Raw genomic sequence first — 22,267 nt, forward strand, 5'->3', positions numbered from 1 at the left:
GCACTATATCTTGTTGCATTATTTCCCTGTGGGATCTGTTTTGCAATTTCTCCCTAGAAAACAACAACAAAAACAAACAAAAATCCTATGAAAAGTTTTTAGTTAGTTACAGGACAAACAAAATGGTAAATATCCTTGCAAAGTCACTATATTTTCTTAATCAAATTGCCATAAAATTGTTGTGGAGAGTATTTGGTACGGTAGGAAAGATATCAGAGTTTTGTAATATGAATTCTATTTGCAGTTTTAATAAAGAGGAGAAGGTAGGTCCATTGGTTCTGCCTAACACTGGGAAGCAGAGTGCACGGGTGCCGGTCATTACTCTTTTGGGAAAAGCACTTAACCTTTTAGTGCCTCAGTTTTCCCATCTGTAAAATGGAGATGGGAATGGTTCCCTACCTCACAGAGATGTTGTGAAACTTGAATCTTGAATGTTTGTAAAGCGCTCTGCGATCACCAGACAAAGGACTCCATTGGTTTACTGGAGTATCTGAGAACAGAATCTGGTTTGTATACAGTAGGTGCAGAGTACTATTTACTATCATTAAATTCCTTGTGAATGTTATGGCAAATACCAAAAAGGGACTGCTTCCTTTTGACCTAAAATGACACATTACAAAGAAGAAAAGTAGCCCTTCCAAACAGTAAGCTTTTAGTAAGCATAAATAAAGTTAAAAACTGTTAAAGGTCCCAAATGTGCATTTAAGAATCATAAATATATACCATTTTTAACGTTGAAAAAAGTTCTTCTTTCATTGAACCTGACAGGTGCTCTTCAGTTGAGTTTCACTGAGCGTTGATTCCCCTGCCTCCCCCCATGTGTATCAGTGCTTTCCTACTATTTCTTTGGTCAAAGAGAAAAAAATCCACATTTGCTTGCAACATTTGATGACTCAATGAACAACTTATCTAGAGTGCTAAAGCAGATGCTTTTGTGAATCAGGGCCATTGTGTAAAGAAACAAAGAAACTCCACGCCCTTCCATGAGCTGGCTAAATCCCACATTCCTCTCTTCCAGATTCCCTACCTTTTTGATTCTTCATTCTTCTTCCTCTTCCCCCTGATCTTCTGACCCTCTCCAACCATTTTCCCTTTTATCAGTTACTCTCCAGCTCAGCTTTGCTAGAAGGAAAAACACTTTAATGCATATATTAGCTCTTCTGTGGCATTTAGCATATTATCAGAGCATGTTATAAATGTGATTTCATCCTCACAAGGAAGGGACGAAGTAGTTCCATTTTACAGATGAGGAACTAAAACACAGTGAAATTAAGAGCCTGAGTCAAAGTCCATTGAAGTCAGTGGAAAGACTCCCATTAACGTCATTGGGTTTTGGGTCACACCTTAGGTGACTTGCCCAAAGTCACATAAAAAAATCTGTAGCAGAGCCAGGATACAACCCAGAACTCGCCACCACAAGACCACTCTTCCTCTTATACAATGCAGTATTATAATAGCATTTATTTAAACAAAGGAACATCATTGATACTAGTATTATATGCATAACATTTGAAATGATCAAAATAAGAGAAACCAAAGAATTTTTAAAAAATCAGATTAATCGCAGTTTAATTAAACAATGCTGGTACTAGAATGCGGGTACATTATGTGTTCAATTACATTAATAAATACCCTGTTGCCAAGTGTTACATAGAGTCATAATTTTCAATGGATCACAGTGAAGCTAATCTGACATTGTGTTCGCTAACTTGAATCTATGTTTTGGAGTATTCGCTAATATTCTTCCTTATTTTGCTATGTATTTCCAACATGGCTGCTTTCATTACACCAAGGATATAGGATTTCTTTGTTCTCATCCATTGTATTGCAATTTTTCATTTAGCTCTTAGAAGTGCTATGAACACAAGCGCTTTAGCTCCTAGGCCCTGATCTCCTAGGATAGTCATAAGGCACAGTGACTTGTCAACTGTGATTCTTTATTGACGCTAGCTGCCAGAATCATAAAAAATAAAAGTGTCATGTGGTTTCAGTGGAGCAATGTGTTCCTGGTGAATGAATTTATAATTGATTATAGAAAACCTAGTATTCAGAGATACTTCTATTATTCTGGGACCCTGTGGGTCACAGAGCCTGGGCTCCAGACTGAGCTCAAACATCTACAATGCAATTTTGTAGCCAGAGCCCAAGACAGCTGACACAGGCCAGCCACAAGGGTTTGAGTTCAGTGTAGACATACCCTCTGGGTCTGCATTCACTCCATTGTTAATTCAGGCTCTTACTTAGGTATTGTCCCCAGGGCCGGCTCTAGGCACCAACGAAGGAAGCCGATGCCTGGGGCAGCCAATAGAAAGGGGCAGCACGTCCAGGTCTTCGGCAGGAATTTGGCAGCGGGCCCTGCAGTCCCTCTCTTCTACTTTGGCGGCACTTCGGCGGCAACTCAACCAGGCTTGGTTTTTTGTTTTTTTTTTCCTTCTCTGCTTGAGGTGGCAAAAAAGCCGGAGCCTGCCCTGGTTGTCCCTAATCCCTCTCTCATCCACATACAACAATGTTTCACCTGAGTTTACTGGTGCTTGCAATCTGGGCTAGCTGGCTCAGTTGGGGATGTGGGTCCCACTTTCACTCAGGCTTATAGTCCTAGCTGCAAAGAGGGCAAGTTTTGAGTGCTGATAGTCTTCCAATGCCTTCCCACAATTCCCCTTGTGTTTCCAAAAGGACAAATAAGTTCTCCCACAAGTCACTGGGAAAGAATCAGAGAATAGTTCATCTTACTGCAACACAAAGAACCCTGGGTTATGCCCTCTGAAGTCCTAAGGACACACATAGAGAATGCAACACCAGCGAGGTCACAAATTCAGGTAGAGCTTTGCAATGTGGCTTCTCAAACCTAAGTGGGGCCAACCTGGGCTCTCAGACCCAAGTGCTTATCGCCCAAGTTAATACCTCATGTATTGCCCCAGACTGGATACAACCCTGAAAAATCATGATAAAGTACAAGAAACTTAAGGCAGTAAAGGGTTTCACAGCACCATAGTTAAGAAAGCCCCAGAGTTTTCTTTTTAAGCGTGGTAACTTGTAACGCAAGTTTTGTCTCCACACTCTTGGAAGCAGCAGTCAATAGTAGATTTCAAAGGAACGGTGACTAGTCACCTTCAAGTACTAGACTGCTGTTCATCAACAGATTCCCAACACTGACAATTTGGTCTTGACTCTTGACATCTGGATACAATTGCAGTCTATAGGATATAAGTAAATTCCCTTGAAATGGGCAGAGAGGGAAAGGAATGTGTCAACATCACTGTATTAGATTTTAAAGTTGTCAATGTGATTTATAATTATCAGTTGGGTTTTTTTTGGTTTTTTGTTTTTAAACAGCCCTGACCCAATAAACCCCTCAAAGGCTTAACTTCCCTGGGACTTCTTATGACGTTAAGGTTATGCACATGCTTGAGTGCTTTATTGGACTGAGGTCTCTGTGGGCAGAGCTATTGATACTCTGTGCAATACTGTGCTAAATTTGAGGGGCAAAAATTGGCAGCATTGATACTGACGTGGTAATGATTTTAGTAGCATACCAAATAAGTTTTCAATTCATTTCTCAATGCTACTTTATAAGCTACTGTAAATTGAGAAACATGGAAAACATCAACAAAGGGTTTTCTTTATTTACCTTGGAAGCTTTTTTGTTTTTCTGATTTAAAAGACTTTATTTTAAAAGAAATAACTTTTAAAAATTGTATAGAAATACTGTATGTAAAAGCAGATAAGGAAAATAATTTTGAATGCTACTGCATGATAGATGGAAAAAAACACAGAAAAATCTATCCTGGTTTGATTCTCACAGCCCAAAGTAGTTTAAATAACATCTGAACATATCTTTGAGGTTCTCCCATCGCTAGTTATGACTTCACTGCAGTATCATATTGGATAGGGTCTGAAGATATTACTGTGGAGGAGCAAACTATATGTACCAAGTACTACCGATAAGGAAAACCCAAATTTCACTGTTGGCCAGATAACAAATAATTTGAATCTAAAAAGGGAAGGCTGGTATTGGCTCAGTGGGAGTTAATGGATGAGGGAGGTTATCAGGAACCGGCCAGGAAGAAAGGAATGAGGACTCAGGGCTTGTCTTCACGTACAGCGCTACAGCAGCTTAGCCGAGTCACTGCACTACTTTAGTGAAGATGCTACTACATGGACAGGAGAGCTTCTACCATCTACGTACCATCACCCTAAAGGTGGTAGCTATGTTGACGTAGCTTCTCCCTTTGACACAGCGCTGTTTACACAGGGGGTTAGGTTGGTATAACTATGTCACTCAAGGGGGTGGATTTTTCACACCCCTGAGTGATGTAGTTATACCGATATCGGTCTATAATGTAGACCTGGCCTAAGACTTTGAAACAAGGGAGGGTATCAGGCCAGTAGATGGAGTTATCTGGAACTTTATATCTTCATTATTTATCTTGAGATGATCACTTCAAGGAAAACATGTATCTGTTCTAGTATGTCTTTCACTATTCAACAGCAATTCAGGAAGATTCATCTATCACCAGCTGATTGCTCTTGCCCATAAAATTATGATGTCCCTTTATATCACCCTGCCACAAGCAGAATTGTAACTTCCTCTTTTCACTGAAATTGATTTTTCCTTCTTTGAATCCAGGATATGAAGGCAGCAGCATGATTGGTCTGTCCTGAGTCAGGTCTCCCATCCTAACCTGCAAGATCAACTAGCTTCTCTTTCCTGTTCACTTATGAAAGCTGCCTTCAATACAAAGATGGAAATTCTTCCATGAGGATCATGCAGCCCTGTGGAGGTTAAAGCACTTCAACAGGGTTACAAATATCGAACTCAATGCAGAATTTGTCCAAAGAAGTTTGCCTGGCATTAAAATATGTCTACTTCTTACTATAGTCAAATAAAGGGGAATCTCCTTTCCATATATGAAATCCTGTGTATAGTAAATCAGTTGTGAATATCTCAGACAGTTACTTTGAGGATATAATGAATATAACATAAGAACGGCCATACTGGGTCAGACCAATAGTTCCTCTAGCCCACTCTCCTGTCTTCCAACAGAGGCCAATGCCAGGTGCTTTAGAGGGACAGAACAGGGCAGTTAGCCATCCATCCTCTGTTACCCACTCCCAGCTTCTGGCAGTCAGAGGTTTAGGGACACCCAGAGCATGGGGTTGTGCCCCTAAGGGCTTGTCTACACTTGAAATGCTACAGTGGCACAGCTGCGCCACTGCAGCTACACCACTGTCGTACTTCAGTGTAGACACTACCTATGCTGACAGGAGGGATTCTCCCATCAGCGTAGGTAGGCTGACAGAAGACTGCTTCCATCAACCTAATATTGTCTACACGGGGACTTTAGGTTGGCTTAACAATGCCTCTCAGGGGTGTGGATTTTTCACATTCATGACCAGTGTAGTTAAACTGACCCAATTTTCTATTGTAGATCTGGCTTCTGAAAGTTCCATTATTTATTGGTTCCCCACACAAACACAAAGCCACCCTAAATATGAAGATCAGCTAGACTGTTGTGCATTCCAGCCCCCCACCCATCTCTTGCACATCTCCTCATCTCCATGCCCTGGCACATTCATTATGCAGAGTGGTGGAGGACTCCCCTGCACTGGGGGAGTTCTTGGCTGCCTGCTTGAGGCAGTTTTAGTTGTCCTCTAGACCTCTCCGGCAGTGCTTAAGGCACTCAGAGAGGGCCAAGGATCTGATCCTTAAAGCATTTGGTTTAGCTTGTAGAAACATGAAAGCTTTAATGTGAGACACCTACAGCATACCTCAGCCTCATCATAGTTATGTAACTGGTTCTTTCCAGCACCACCCAGGAATGTAGTAAAAATACCACCTGGGAATTAGAGATTGGGTTAGATAAAGGATAACTGGCCCTTTCAGTTCAGAAGGGAAAAGGGGACAGTTGGTCTGAAAGTTCATTGCATAGGAACAGTCGAGTTCTTGCATCACATTTATAGAATGTTGGTCAGATCCCAGTCTAATGTGGCCTTGCTTCATCATGGGGCCACGGCAGTGTACACTGGCTGAGGCTCTGAATCACTGTATTATATTAGACTACATTTATTGACTGTTCCCATTCTTATATCATGAATAGTCATTTTAAAGAACAGTGTTTGCTACTCAGTGGCCCAGCATTCACACTACCAGTCTTAGGACACTGGTATCTTTAATATTAATAAATAAAATAAAAATACTTCCCAAAGGGGAGAAGTTCCAGAAACTCTATGAAGTTCACTCGGGACTTTTTTGTTGGTTTTATGTGTTAGGTGTTCAGGTCCCATGCAGCTGGGCAGCAGTATAAAATCTAAGATCAATAGAATAATAATATATTCACCTCATGTTTTATATCTTCAAAACATGGTTAAAAACCCCCTCACAAATTGACCTTCACAACACCCCTGAGAAATATACTGTTTTCCCCTGTCTCACAGCTGAGCAAGATCAGGCACAAATAAGGTTGAGCATTTTGCTCAAGACCACATAGCAAGATAGTGGCAAAGACAAGATCTCATAGTTACAGGCTATCAGACTGTCCATTAGACTGTGCTGCACATCTCAAACACATCTTAATACTGGAATATGTATCCACTCTGGCTTAAAGCATGTTGAATACATTGCTGCATATTACAGAGCAGATGATAAGTTATTCCAAACACAGTGAGTGGCAGCAGGGTGCTGGAGAAGGATTGCAGGGACCTTTATCTGAGCTACATCGGAGCCACATACTGACTCTTTGGTGTGTCGAACTTCCCTAGATGTAAATGCAAGTACCATGTGCTGCCTAAGGTCCTAGGATCAGTGAGAGGGCATCAGAGTTTGGGTCAATACTACTGAGTCTAACCATCATTTAACTCCTCCAGCTTTACTCACATGAAAGCCTTATTCTCAGTTACACTAAGGCCCCTCTCCATGACACTGGCCTCCAAATGGGTATAAATGTCATAGTTGTTTAAAAGTGCCTTAGTATAACAGAGAATCAGTCCCAATGACTCCAAAAGAAGTGTGAGTGCATGCTACGATTGCACTCCCAGTAGTACAGACCTGGAGAAAGTTATGCAGGTTATCAGTTCAATGGGAAAAGGCTTTTGACCGTGTTCAATGAGAGTGATATTTGGCCCATCTCCAAAGGCAAGACTTTTCAATAAACATGAAATATACATATGAAGAAATCCAGGATATAAGTCATGGCTGCCGCACACTCCCCAGTTCCACACCAGAGTTGTGTCATAGAAGAAGAGTAAAATACATCTGAAAATACAGCTCTGTAAATATATGGATTCTAACAGCATGAAAAGTCTAATCAATCTAAAATACAAGTTTATATTAACAGAAGTTTGGGGCTCCTAAACCACGTTAGTTTCCTTATCTAGCTAGTGCAATGTCCTCATTGCATATAGGAGTCAGTTTGTACATATTGTGATCTTAGAAGTTTTAGTTGGCCAAGCAAAACCCTACACATAACACGATGGCATTTCTCTGTCTGTCCATCTTAGGGTTGCCAATTTTGGCTGGACATCTGGAGTTTTCATCACATGATGTTATCTTTCATTAAAGATTTATCTTTAATCCTCAGAGACTCCAGGGCAATCCTGGAGGGTTGGCAACTCTAGTCTGTCTGGATGTAACATGATAATGGAATTGTGGGGTAGACGTGAGACTCGCTGGTCAGCTCGTCCCCTTGTGGCTGGGCATGGCAGGCTCTCCCCCTACTGCCGCCTGCTCCAGCCTTGCAAGGGTCAGCTTGGCCTGCTGACTCAGCCCTACAGCCAGGGCACATTCAGACCCAACAAATAGTTCAGTGATCTTGTGTTAGATCTTCAGCTCCTGACTCTGGCCCCAGTGGTCCTTGAAAGCCTGGCCTCAGAGATTCCAGTAGTCCTTACCTCTTGAATCAAGGGGGTTTCACCCCACTTTCCTCAGTGGCCAGTAAGGGAACCCAGGCCCTCCTCTATTCTGGGTTCCAGTCCGGGATCCTGTAGTAATCAGCCACAGGTAGTTCCGTCAGACCCGTTGCTGCTTCCCCAGACTTCTTCCTACTTTGGCCTGTCTCCAGGCCCCTTTCTGGCCCCACAGGGTATGTTTACACTGCAACTGACAACCTGTGGCACTGGCCCGAGCTGACTTGGGTTTGTGGGGCTCAGGCTATGGGGCTGTTTAATTGCCGTGTAGGCATTTGGGCTTGGGCTTGAGCCCGGGCTCTAAGCCCTGTGAGAGGGGAGGGTCCCAGAGTCTGCTGAAGTGGAGCACCCATAGGGACACATGTCTCGAAGAACCTCAGTTACTCAACAGGAAGAGTAACCTTCTCCTTTGCTTAGCCTGTTGGAGTGAGAAGGTGACCCCTAAGCAAAAGGCTGTCTTAAGCTCTATTGATATGAACCTCTGTGGTAAAGAAAATTCAGAGTTTACAAAACAAGTAAAAACAGTTAAGTTTATGCATTAGGCCTAATTCAGATAGGTCCATTTACTCTACAGGGAGGAAAGAAGGTAAAGAAAAGACAGGCGGGGGGGGGACATACAGAGCCCTTGGCATTGTGTTTGTGTGTGGGGAAATTTGGGACACAGAGCCCCTGGCATGGCGGGGAGGGTATGGGGGACACACAGAGCCCCTGGCACAGTGTGTGTATGGGGGGAATGGGGGATACACAGCGTCCTTGGCACAGTGTGTGAGAGGGAATGGGGACAGAGAGCCCCTGGCCTGGTGTGGGAGGAAAATGGGGGGCACACAGAGCCCCTGGTATGATGTGTGGGGTGTAGGGAATCCCTGAAATAGAGGGGGATGGGAGGGTGGCACACAGGAAGCTTGTGGCAGGAATGGATGTGTGTGCAATGCACTAAGCCTAAAGAAAATGAAGTTAGTGGGGAAAATAATGAGGCTCCATGTAAAACCTGGGGATATTGCAGCATCCCCCATACTCCCAGTTCCCATGCCTATGCCTGGGGATGGATTTTTTTCTCCATGGTTATGCACTGGAGATGACCATTGGCTAAGAGGGAAAGCAATACCACTTAGGTGGCCCCTTTGCACTAAACAGCTTCTACCAACCAGCAGCATAATCCAGTGGATAGAGCACCAGAAAGGGAGTCAGGTCATCTGGGTTCTTCTCCTGGCTCTGCCACTGACAAGCTGGGGGATCTGGATCAAGTCATTTCACTGCTCTGTACCTCTGCTCTGCCATCTGCAGCAGATGATATGAAACAGTGTGATTTAATTGTTAACCAATCTAAGTTATTAACCAATCAGGATGTGTTTACTATGTTATTAACCAATTGTAGTTGATCAAATAATAATACTTGGCCAGTCATTGTGCTGTGAGAATAATATATATATATATATATATATATATATAAAACTATAATAAAATAACTAAAATATACATAAAACTAAATATTTCCCCTGTCATACTGTTTAAATATGAATATCTAGTACTATAGTAAATGAAACTATGAATTCACACTAATGTGGCTCTTTTGGATAATGTTGGTCACCAATTTGGCTCCTGCACCACTGAGGTCTGACTATCATTGCCTTATACCCTCTGTTTCTTGCCCCCTTGTATCTATTTCTGCATATTTCACATATGATCTAACATGAGTACTCCTTGGCCATTAGAGCCCTCTGCTGGAAATCTCTGTAATGGAGCAGGATTGTATATCCTAGTCTCAAAATGCAAAGTAATGTTTTTTCTCTCTCTTTGTGGCCATAGATTTTGTGACTTGCACTTTCTTTATGTTTATTTGTTTGGTGCCTGGCTATTAAAAATAAACAATCACTGGTTGTTTCCCCAACATCATGGCAGACGTGTTCGTCAACAGGAAATAAAATCGCTGACTGGATTTCTTGACATCAAGGAAGAGGAAGGCCAATGCTGTGCTCACTGACTGAGTTGCTGAGGATGGAGGGCCAATGCAGGATGCCGCTATAATCAAATAGGGTTTGATTTTCATAACTCACACAAGTAGGCACTCTAGAGGCAGGAGGCATGTTAGATCATATTCTGCACCTTGATTCAGCAGATCTGGCTGTAGGTGGGATCAGCATATTTCTACTTTTGGCAAATAAGTGTCACATGTACCTGTGCATCCGATGAAGTGAGCTGTAGCTCACGAAAGCTTATGCTCAAATAAATTTGTTAGTCTCTAAGGTGCCACAAGTACTCCTTTTCTTTTTGCGAATACAGACTAACACGGCTGCTACTCTGAAACATGTACCTGTGTTTTTTTACATAGGTCTCTGCATTTTTGGCCTTCCGGGTACGTAATTCTGGCTCTCTAGCCAGAATGAAATTTCCTTTCCTACTCTTTCATTACTGGATAGAACATAGACTAGCAGAGCAACTGTTATTGGTGTTAAGACCCCAATGTAAGAAAGCACTAAAGCACCTGTTTAACTTTTGACTTCAGTGGGACTTACTTATGTGTTTAAAGTTAATAGATAAGTGCTTTGCTGGATTGGGATATCTATGAGGAATAAATCCTCTGTAATTGCATTGGTTGAGGGTTTTTTCGACACTATACTGGTACGTATGCCCAAGGCATAATACATTTATCCTGCATTTCTCATATCCTCTTACAAGCTAAAAATGCATCTAGAGCTGCGCCTTTTTGTGGAATACTCATCAGTAAAATGAGCAGTAGTGCTGGAACAATTTTTATAGTTGGGATGCTGAAGGTGGAAATCATGTATTTGGGGTTTTATTCAAGCCAGGGGGTGTGGCAGCACCTCTATTTCCAGCACCTATGAAAATGAGAGGCTTGTCATGTTACAGTTTTTCTGCTGAAATGTTATCTAGATTAGCTGACTTGTTGCAGCCAGAGCGTGATATTTGTTTTGGTGCACCAAGAAGTCAACCACATCACAAAAGAATGTTGCAACCCTTGCAACAGAATGGAAATGTGTGTACCATAAAAATAAAGTGAAAACCTTTTTCCCTTATATTATTATGATGTACCAGGCTTAGATTACATAATGCTTGAAGAATAGCTGTTCTCTCTTATAGCCCAGCCCATGGGCAATGCCATTATGCAGCCATGCAAACAACCGCATAATTCTAGATTTTCAAAAAACATACTGCATAATTTTGTTCCAGAATTTAAGCTTTTATTTTTTTAAAGGATCTAACTCATTTGGTTATGAAAATAACCCTCAAAGTGTGCCTGAATCTTCAGTCAGTCACAAACTAGCTCTCAAGGAGGTGTGAACTCACCTGTTCACTTCAATGGGGTGTTAACACTGAGGCCTAATGATGACAATCTAAATGTCATCTTTAATTACAACAGTCCTATCATTTCAGCAGAAATGCCAAGCCAGTGGCCTTCCATTGTTGCTGGATGTAATGGCAGATATCGGGATGAAATGTAATAAGGCAGCTAGTACTATCAAAGGTTGCTGGGGTGGGGAGACACATCTCCTTCCAATTCCAAAAGCCTAAAGCTGCCACCTGGATACCAATAAGCAAAGCTGCAACCTCCACCTTCCCGGATGCCAAAAACTCTAGTTGTCAAAACCTCCAGCTTTCTCCCAGCAACTTCTATGGTGTGGTTAATGCATTTTCAAAGCCAAAATATGCAGTACATTAAATATTTGGGGACAATAGAAAAAGAATTGAATTTCATATGAAAATAAATGCTTCAGAGCATCATGGGTTGGACTGGGCATACAGTGAGAAGGGAAAGTTTAGGATAACAGTGCTGCATGGATCTGGTCCTTCTGGCACAATTTAAGTCTAATGTGCTGCTTAAGATATGGGGTTTTTGATAATATCTGTCATATATAAAATAACTACATAAACAGTCCATCCCTCAACTGGATGGAATCACAACTGCTCAACTGTGTGTCATAGATCCTATACTGCTAACAGTTGCTGTCCTTTCTCTACACTGATAGAAGTCTGGACTTTTAGAGCAAAAAGACCTGGATTCTCTGTCTCTTCCGAAGAAGTTCTGAGCGACCAGAGTGGTTGCATAGTGACAGCGACAAAATTCCTAGGTGACTACAGATTTGTTGAAGTAATTTTAAGCAGGTTTATGCAAATAATCAGTGGACTAAAACTATCCCCTTTTGCTAAAAGCTTTGGCTCATATTAGTTATGTTTGAGCACAGGTATTTTATACTGAGGATGGCAGTATTCTGGCAAAGCAACAATTTGGGATGGAAGTTATGGCTTGCTTTTCAAACCCAGAATAATCTCTAATCTAATCTACGGTGATATCCATTTGCCCACCAGAGGGCAAATCAAGCCCTTAGTTTAAAGCTATTCACTTCAAAATAAATAAATCCTAGAGTATATTAAACAAATACCAGAGAAAGTTCTCACCTTCTTGGGGAAGAGGTAGAAAGGGATGAGATGATGTGACTTTGGTAATGCTACATGATTTTTTTCCATAATGTTCTCAACTACATTTGGATTTTTAAATTTAGCGCAGATCACAGACAGCTGTTTCCTGATGGGGAGTTTTAAGAACAACCTGTTAATGAATTGTACGTTGTCAAGGGGTATAATAGGGCAGTTGCCTCCTGAGTGCCCCTCGTGGCCAGGAGTGGCTCTGCAGCTCCCTGCCTCTCTTTCCCCTCTTCAGGGCCCCTTAAGAACTTCACACAGTCTTTCTCGTGGCTAATACCACCCCTGCCTGGGACTAGTTTAATAAGAAAAACACTTCAAGCAATCTATCAGCTACTCATCTTCAGTTTTCAACTCCATTTAGCCCATGAATAGGTACACAGAATACCATGGATGCAACCTGCCAAATTATGAGCATGTTTTATCATTTTAACAAAGATATCATATTTTATAGAATGATTGTAACAACCACTAATACAAACTTTCAGAAGTAAAAGAGGGGGGAAGCATAAAAAACATCTTCACTGACATCTTAAAATGTGACAGCACGCCACATGAAAATGACAGAGATGAGTGATGATAAAAATAGAATTACTGTTTTTATTGGTGTTTAGTTTTATGACTAGTGATGAAGATAATATGTATAAAATCAAGAGTTCAGCATTTAAAATACTGAAGACATTCTAAGTAGTGCAATTGTTTCACAGTCATCAATGACATTGCTTCTTGCTATTAACAATAGCATTGTATCAATATACACAAACTCTTTTTTGCATTCTGGGACACTCCAACTTACACTTTTGCTTCATTCTTTTTTCTCTTGCATGAATAAATGTGACACTGCACAGCTTTTCAATGTGAAACTCACAGATGGCATTGCTTTAAAGGCCAATTCAATAAGGGCCAAATCCTTTGAAATCAATGGGAGTGTTTCCTGTTGACTGTACTGAACCCAGGATTCACCTCCAAAAGCCTCCACAGTAAAGTGTGCAGCATGATCATGCCATAAAACTCACAAGTCTCCTGGTTGTGTGACAATATATTTACTCCAGCAGCTTCCTTTCTCAAACTAACAATCTGTATATGGGATGAGTCAGTGTGGACAGAGAATGAAAGAGTAAAACAAACTATGAACAGCCTGGCCTTTGAAGATACATCATGGCTGAGAATTCCACATGGGGTTATGCATTATCTCTGCTTTTCCTATTTGCGCAGTCTGCCGGATGAGCTGTAATGCAAACATTGCAACAAATCACAACATATATAATACAGAGAGATCATAGGACTAGAAGGGACCTCAAAAGGTCATCTAGTCCAGTCCCCTTCACTCATGGCAGGGCTAAGTATTATCTAGACCATCCCTGACAGGTGTTTGTCTAACCTGCTCATAAAAATCTCCAATGATGGAGATTCCACAACCTCTTTGTTCAATTTATTCCAGTGCTTAAGCACCCTGACAGTTAGGAAGTTTTTCCTAATGTCCAACCTAAACCTCCCTTGCTACAATTTAAGCCCATTGCTTCTTGTCCTAGCCTCATAGGTTAAGAAGAACAATTTTTCTCCCTTATCCTTGTAACAACCTTTTATGTATTTGAAAACTGTTATCATGCCCTCTCTCAGTCTTCTCTTCTCCAGACTAAACAAACCCAATTTTTTCCATCTTCCCTCATTGGTGATATTTTCTAGACTTTTAACAATTTTTGTTGCTCTTCTTTGGACTTTCTCCAATTTGTCCATATCTTTCCTGAAATGTGGCACCCAGAACTGGACACAACACTCCAGTTGAGGCCTAATCAGCTTGGAGTAGAAATAGAAGAATTACTTCTCATGTCTTGCTTACAATACTCCTGCTAATACATCCCAGAATGATGTTCACTTTTTTTTTTTACAACACTGTTACACCATTGACTCATATTTAGCTTGTGATCCACTATGACCCCCAGATCCCTTTCTGCAGTACTTCAATACAGCCACAATGCCATGGCTAGCAAGCAGATTTTGATTTTGTGGAGGAAGTATTGTCTTCTGGTTCCTAATGACCACTTGGCAGAACTTGAGTCCATTTTTGTTTGTGCGAATGAAAAGTTGTCAGAAACAATTCTAAATACAGCTTGCACAACCAGCTATATTAATTAGCTCTCCTGCCAATTATTCACACCCACACACAAGTGAAGCCTTGACCTAGTGACCCTTCTTTGGTACAGTCTCTGAGGTAGGCCAGACAGTATACAGCAGAGGAATGCAAGGCTCTCCCTTTGTGGTGCATCAGCTCCTGAGCCCAAACCTTCAGCCTGGGTCTCTCACATGGCAGAGCAGAACACTAACCAGAAGAGCACTGGCTTACCCATGTACATTGGTAACATGCTGCATATCGCTGGGATATTTTTAAGATTTATGGACGTGCCCCATTTCTGCTGTATTCAAAGACTTCTGCAATCCCTGTCTTTCTAGATTCCTGGCATTGTATTGCTCAAATGGGCCTTCAGATAATGAGCACTGAAGATTACATAAGTGTTTAGACTGAAAGGAATCTGTGGATTATTTCTCTTTAGAAGATCTGTGGCAACCCACCCTTTGGCAGAATAGTTCCAGTAACACGGTCATTGCGACAGCTACCTGCTTAAAATCCTCTTAATTATCATCTTCACCCATTTGGCCTCGGGATCCAAACAGATTTGCTGGCTCGTCTTCAGCGTTGCACTGGAAGGGAGTGAACAATTTGTTTAAAATAATCTTAACACTTTGAGAGAGTCTACAAAAAACAGTGGCCTGCAGGCTAACTTGTGCTCTCACTCGTGCTCTTCCACCTGCCAGTGATGTTACTGGAGTGGCACAGCTGTAAGTAGAAAAGGAGTACTTGTGGCACCTTAGAGACTAACAAATTTATTAGAGCATAAGCTTTCGTGAGCTACAGCTCACTTCATCGGATGCATTTTCTTTTTGCAAATACAGACTAACACGGCTGCTACTCTGACAGCTGTAAGTGAGTGCCAAATTCGGCACAGATAGTTAATTGTCAATATGCGCCCTTTGAAAACGCACACTTTGTTCATGTGAGACTTAGACTTACATTTAGAGACTGATTCTGATCTCATTTGCTCCAATTATTCACCAGTGTAACTCCACTGACTTTAGTACTGTTACTCCTGCTTTACACTGCGGTAAGTGAGAGCACAAAGAGGCCCTTCTACTTTAATGTATAAAAAAGTCCCTCACAGGAATGGATGTTCAAAATTATTTGCTAACGCAGTGGTTCTCAAACTAGGGCTGCCACTTGTTCAGGGAAAGCATATGGTGCGCTGGGCCGGTTTGTTTACCTGCCGCGTCTGCAGGTTCAGCTGATCGTGGCTCTCACTGGCCGCGGTTCGCCGCTCCAGGCCAATGGGGGCTGCAGGAAGGGCGGCCAGCACATCCCTCGGCCCACGCCACTTCCCGCAGCCCCCATTGGCCTGGAGCAGCGAACCACGGCCAATGGGAGCCATGATGGGCTGAACCTGCAGACACGGCAGATAAACAAACCAGCCTGGTCCTCCAGGGGCTTTCCCTGAACGAGCGGCGGCCCTAGTTTGAGAACCACTGTGCTAACATATGGTACCAATATTGGTGTACGCCTGACTTTGAAAATCTGGCCCAAAGTCTGTACAATTTTTAAAAAATCATTTTGCATTTTAACTGTGTAAATTATATATAATGAAAGTCCATTTAGCTATGGCCCTTCCTTTGGTGTTTCCATTTATCTCTAAAAAATACCCTAAGAGTCAGATACTTCCCAAAATAAATTCAGGCAGTTCCCATTAACTACAAGGAGAGCTCTGCTAAAGGGGTAACCTGTGGCTCTTGAAGTTTTACTTGATCACGTCTATGAAAGAAGTAGTTTTGAAATCTTAATATCTCTTGCTGAGTAGGGCACACAGGTACCCCGGGTGTATTACCCCTTTAAGGAACAGTCTGGCACTTACAGCTGAAGCAAGCCTGCAAGCAGTCAAGGATCCCCTGTGGCTGGACAATTTAAAAAGGAAAAGGAAGCTGGGTTGGACTAGAAGCTGTGCAGGCTGTTATGGGCCGTGGTCTTTCTCAGGCTCTAGCCTGGCCAAGGCCACAGACTTTTGTTTTTCTGATTCAGTTTGGGAACCCTGAACCAGAGCTCTGCGGTAAGGACCTTAAGAACTTCTGTTCACAATTGCTCCTTCCCTGAGGCGGACTTAAAGGGAAGATATGTGTTTTGTTTGCTTGTTTCAGCTTCCTTCTGGGCTGGATTCTTTCCACCATGTAACATATAGCTACCCTGTAATTAGAATAACCCTATGTTAAAATCACTGGCGAATACAAAGGTGAACTGCAACCTGGGTTTGGTTTCATGCACCAGAAGGGAACCTCAGGCTACATGTGTCTATGTGTACCTTGACAGTGTGGGTGTCAACTCTTTGGGTAGCACTCTCTGTGACCCACGCACATGTGGAATTTGATGTGCTGGAGCCAGTGGCCAGCTGTGAGGTCTGTATCAACAGTTTTCCCTCAACCAGCGAGGGCTCTGCTGGAAGGAGGGGGTAGCCAGTGGCTGCCTCAGCCTTTCAGCCGAGAGCTTCTGTGCTACAGAAGGCTTGGCCGCGGTGGGGGTGTTGGCTGAGGAGTCCTGGGAGCGTTAGCGAGCAGGGGAGTCTCTGGCAGGGTGACTCCATAGGAAGCATGCTCTCAAGGAGCCGGAGGGAGACCAGAACTGCAACAAAGGGATTGGGCCTCGGTGCTGATCCTGGCCCGTGGAGGATTCGCCCAGTTCTACCAAATCTGGAGTGTGAACAATCGAAGGCTTGCAAGAGCAGATGGTTGCCATGCAGGGCTCCTAACTCTGCAGTGGTGCAAGTACAGTGGTACGGTCCAGTATGCGGTACCAGTAAGATATTTATAGCTGGGACAGTATACTGAAAGACACAGGAGGAGCCCAGCCCTGCCTCCAGTGGTTCCATGTAGCTGCATCTCCTGAGTCCTCCTGCCTGGGGTCTGTACAGCAGAAGTCTTTGGTGCAGTGAGAGGAGGATAGAGTCCTCCTCCCCCCCCCCCCCCAGGTAACGTGGAATGGATGTGGATCATGGGGAGGGGACGGGAAGAGCTCCAGGGCCCCAGGGTGGGGGCAGGAAGGTGTCACGTGGGGCATCACATGCAGAGGTCACATACCCCCCCCCACACCTTTGTGCCCCTCCCATGAGTGCAGCATACCAGCAAGAAATGATTTCTACTTGCACCACTGAAAGGGAACTGCCATGTGGCAGGCGCCCTCCTCAGCTATACAGGAGCAGGCCTCTGCTCATGTGGGATTTAGGAGCTCTGCATGTCAGGTGCCTCCTCCTCCTTCACAACAGTGTATATTTGCCCTGCAGGTGCCCCGCTTCTCCGGCCTGTGGTGGAACTTCTAAAATTATGGATGAGCAAACCAAATACCTCAGAAATGGTAAGAGAATTGTCTTCTGGGGACAAAGCGAGGGTTTCATTCTCCAATGCCGTCAATCTTGCAGCTTTCACAAGCATGCCATTCAGATGGCTACTGGCTTGTGAAATCCTGTGGTTTCAACTTACATGACTTCCACGGTGCCGCAGTGTGGGCCTTTGGGGATGATTTCCACATGTACCAAGTGCTTTGGTGACATCAAGCCTGAGGCCGTCTGGAGACACCGACACCGCAACTCTCCACCCAGAAGTGACTCTGTGAGGGAAGGAAAGTGAGGGGCATCACCAAGTGAGGAACTTAACTAAGTTAATGCTCCAAAAAAGTGTATGGAAGGGAGAAAAACATGCTGCAGGATTTAAGCCACTCTCTAACTAATGGGGATTAGGATAAGACCTTCTTAGGATGCCCATTATACTAGATCTGCCAACTGTAGGGTTTGTGCATCTGACACTGTCAGAGACAGGATACAATCTATCTTAGGTACTTATTTGGCCCCAGCTACCATAGTACCTCACAATCTGTGATGGCTTTTTCCACACAACACCCCTGTGAGGTAGAGCATCGCTATTATCCCCATTGTACAGATCAGACCCGAGGCACAGAAAGACTAAGTGACTAGCTTGAGGTGTAGGCCTGAGACCTCATCAAACCCTCCCACCCCCCATATTAAAGCAGCCTTGGGTGAAACTCAGGGAGTTTAGTTCACCACCCACATTGAAAAAAGAAATGTCCTGCTGCTGATAAAGCATCTCCACCTCAGGAATGTCCCTAAGGAGAGTTATAACCACCCAGGTTGTAAAGATGCTGGGAAATTAGGGAAGATACAGAAAGAGACTCCACAAATGGTAAGATAAGCTCTGACCAGTGCCTTTTGCTGATCCTCTGCACAAATAGAGAAGGTCACAACTAAGTTAAAATTTGGGCATGAAAGAGAAAATGTGAAGGACTTGGGAAGGAAGGAGGACACATAAGTGCCAGTGCATAATTGGTTACAATTTTGTTATTTAGGAGTGTGGGATAATGTGATGGGTTTAGTAAATTTGAAGGCAGGAGCTAGTTTTATCTATATAATGTAAATGTAAAACAATGCTCTTTGGGAACCATTTCCTGACTGCAGTTCAACATCAAGCTGCTGGAACTCTGGCCCTGCTGCATGACTGTGACCTGCAGAGGCATCGCCAGGAACCCGCAGATGAATGAATCCTGACTGGCCATCAGGTGAAATTTGTCTGTTTATTGGGAGTGGGGAGCATAAGAGATTTGCTTGGTATATGTATTCTGTGTGTGTTGCTAATAAATAGATGTTTAGAGCACAACTGTGTAATGCTCTTTCACTGGGAAAAGCTTCTGTAGACCCCTGAGGGAAAGGGCAGTTATTTAAATTGACCAGGTTTCTTCCTGAGCCCCATGGGTAAGGATAGGTGCCTTACACCCTGAGCTCTTGGAAGGGAAAGGGAGGAGGTGTCTAAACTGGCCAGGTCACACCTTGAGCCCTCAATAGGGTATAGGCAGACTGCCTTAAATTGAGCAGGAACAGAAGTTACACCAGAAGTCTCTGGCCTAGCAGGAACTTGACTCCAGGTCTTTCAGTTCCAAGGCCAGCACAGGGTGCAACGAACCACAGCTCTGAGCCATGGCTGTTTCTATGTTGTGCCTATGAACAGAGATACACTACTTCTGCCACCTTTAACCGCCCACCGTTTGAACAAATGAAATGTCTTTGACACAAAGGAAAGGGAGGGAAGAGGGGGCTTGATGCTGCATAGTGCAGTGACAGAGGCTTGGGAGTGCAAGCTGTAAGCAAAAGGATGAGCGTGACAGAGAGCACGCAGGAACAAGCATGCTGTTACACAGCTGCCCAATTACTCGTGGCTAGCAATTGGAGGGCAGCCTGAGTGAGGTGTGTGAAGGGAAGTGTAGCACGTTTGCATGTGGAGGTTTCAAGGGGCTGGAGACTGACTACCCTGCTGTACTTAAACCTCATCCTCCTGCTCATGGCAGTACTGGCCCACAGCAGCCTTCCACGCCCTGGTCTTCTTCCTCCCCTCACAATCACAGGGCTACAATCCAGAGGCTTGTATAAAAGGAGAGATAAATAAGGACACTCAGACTTATATTTTTATGGATCAGCTCACGTTCTCCGACACAAGACACAAACCTCATAATCCCAGTCAGGAAGGGCCATGTGGTACCCACTCTTAGCAGAGCCTGCCCAAGTGGGATGGAGGAGCCAGGAAGTCCAATGAGATTCCCCTTGTCATGTGACATGACCAATAGCGGCTCCCCTCAGGAGAGAGGAGCTGCGTGAGTGGGACACTGATGAAGCAAGGAAAGCAAACTCTTACCGTACCATGTGCTAGTTCCTCCATGGTGCTGCCCAGCCCCCTATTCCCCTTCACAGATCCCTTGGGGACAATACTGCCATAGGCTCCTCTGTCCATGCCTGACCAATATCTCCCTGTTCGCAGCATTGCTGTAGCTGTGTCAGTCCCAGGATGTTAGAGGGACAAGGCGGTGAGGTTTTTACTGGACCAACTTCCACTAACGAAAGAGACAAGCTTTCAAGCTACACTGAGCTCTTCTTCTACCTCCCTGTCTGAGAGCCGCACAGGAGCAAGACAGAAATGAATGCTGCTAGAAGCCCAGTTAATTTTTTATGCAAACATCCACTCCACTAGCCAGCAGCACACAGCAGCTGCTCCATGGCTCTACACTTGACCTGTCCCCATGGAATTCCCACATCAGCCTAGAGTCTTCCGCAGCCTTAACAGAAGAGATGGGGACTGATCTTCCTTAGTTCTGCTCTTCTCTCTCCCCCACCAGTGAGGCTTTCTTGTCCTATCGTTCTTTGATTTGCTCGCCACCACACATCACGAGGGAATGGAGTCTAGGACCCTAAAAGACTGGAGTAGATCGGCTGAAATAGCTGTCTGAAAACAGACTTGAAAATCAGTTCCCCCTTTAATAACCAGCTAACAACTGAGATGAGGTTCTGTGTCTCTCCTGGAGCATCGGAGATCACGGACACCTCAAGCAGGGGAAAGACTTGGAGTACCAGAAATGCAGCACACTACACTGTTCCTGTATTCAGGGTCTGATTCGGATCTCACTTGCATCTGTGTAAATCGGGTATCACGTCAACAAAGTCAGTGGCGTTCCATCCGTTTAAAACTGATCTGAACTTAGAAGTGAAGCCATAGCTGGAATTCTTTTAAACTATGCATGCGTTCTATGTGATTTGTTATCTTAGCCAGTGTGTGTGGAGAGTTTAAAGCAGTTCAGTAATTCCATACACCTTTACATTAAAACACTATTTTTTGTCTGCAAATACTGTAAAAGGCAGTAACAAGGAAAAAGCCTAAAAGTACTTTAAATTGCTTACCATGACAGAAGCCTGTGAGAGTAAACAGCAGGAGGGACAATGTGATCTTGTTGTCCATGGCTGCTTTGCTGGTTTGTTTCTTGCCTTGCTTGTGGTGAACAGCTACTTAAAATCAACTCTGTGGTAACTACAGACTCCTGTGGTAGCACTGACGTTTTTACACGGTGTGGTGTGTGAGGGAGGATCTTAGATGAGGCTGAGTTTACAGTGTTTTTACAGACTAACAACCCAGAAGTAAATTGGATTTGTTCTGCTTGCTTTAATTCCTTCAGGGCTCTAAGAAAACAGTAAAATGATATGATGAAAGGGAATGAGCTTGGTGTTGCATTGTTCACCAGCTTCTGAATTTCATAGGCTCAATCTCAGCTCAGTCCTGTTTCACTGACGTAATACAGGAGAAACCGCAGTTAAATCCGGGGGGTTGTGCACGCTGATGCCTAACTGGGGGATATGTGACAGGATGATCAGACCTGTTGATTGACATGGAGTAGAGGCAATGCAAGACAATGACAGAGGAATAAAAAGTAAATGGTATCACTCCCCAAAATCTGAGGCTTTTTTCTAATATGGTGGTATGTCACTGCAGTGAATTAAACAGGTCCTTAAGAACTTATTGTCATTTCTGTACTTGATTACCTGTTTTGCTCTACAGTGGTGCAGGAATAAGTAGAACACACCTAAAATAAGATATACATGAATTGAATTAAATAAGATGGATGAGTTGCCTAATTATCAAACTAAGGCCATGACCCTGCTAAGACTTAAGCATGTACATAACTATATGCACTGTGATTAGTTCCAGTGGACTTTGTGGAACTACTCCCTGTGCAAATTTAAACATGTGCATGACCAAGGTATAGAATCACACCAATGTCGGGTTAGAAGGGAGCTCAAGAAGTGATCTAGTCCAGCCTGCTAGTCTGAGACATACTTAAGTCATCAAGTAAATCTTCCCTGACAGGTGTTTGTTTAACCTGTTCTTAAAAACCTCCAATGCCTGGGATCATAATAAATAATAGCATTAATTGATACCTTGCTCTTATGGAGTGATTTTCATCTCAAAGCACTTATAAAAGGAGTTTAGAATCATCATCCCCATT

The 22,267-nt window shown here is 43.4% G+C and overlaps 1 protein-coding gene across 1 annotated transcript; it reads right to left on the minus strand.

Moving 5' to 3' along the window:
• Window positions 1-12,936: 12,936 nt before the first annotated feature.
• LOC119854932 (interleukin-8-like) lies at window positions 12,937-21,434 on the minus strand. The gene is made up of 4 exons (XM_038400202.2): window positions 21,168-21,434; window positions 17,914-18,040; window positions 14,959-15,042; window positions 12,937-13,570 (listed from the first exon to the last, which is right to left on the minus strand). The coding sequence occupies exons 1-4, from the start codon at window positions 21,223-21,225 to the stop codon at window positions 13,546-13,548; spliced, it is 294 nt and encodes a 97-aa protein (XP_038256130.1). The 5' UTR covers window positions 21,226-21,434; the 3' UTR covers window positions 12,937-13,545.
• Window positions 21,435-22,267: the final 833 nt, after the last annotated feature.

Source organism: Dermochelys coriacea, chromosome 4 (genome assembly GCF_009764565.3).
Source record: "Dermochelys coriacea isolate rDerCor1 chromosome 4, rDerCor1.pri.v4, whole genome shotgun sequence".
Taxonomy (NCBI): Eukaryota; Metazoa; Chordata; order Testudines; family Dermochelyidae; genus Dermochelys; species Dermochelys coriacea.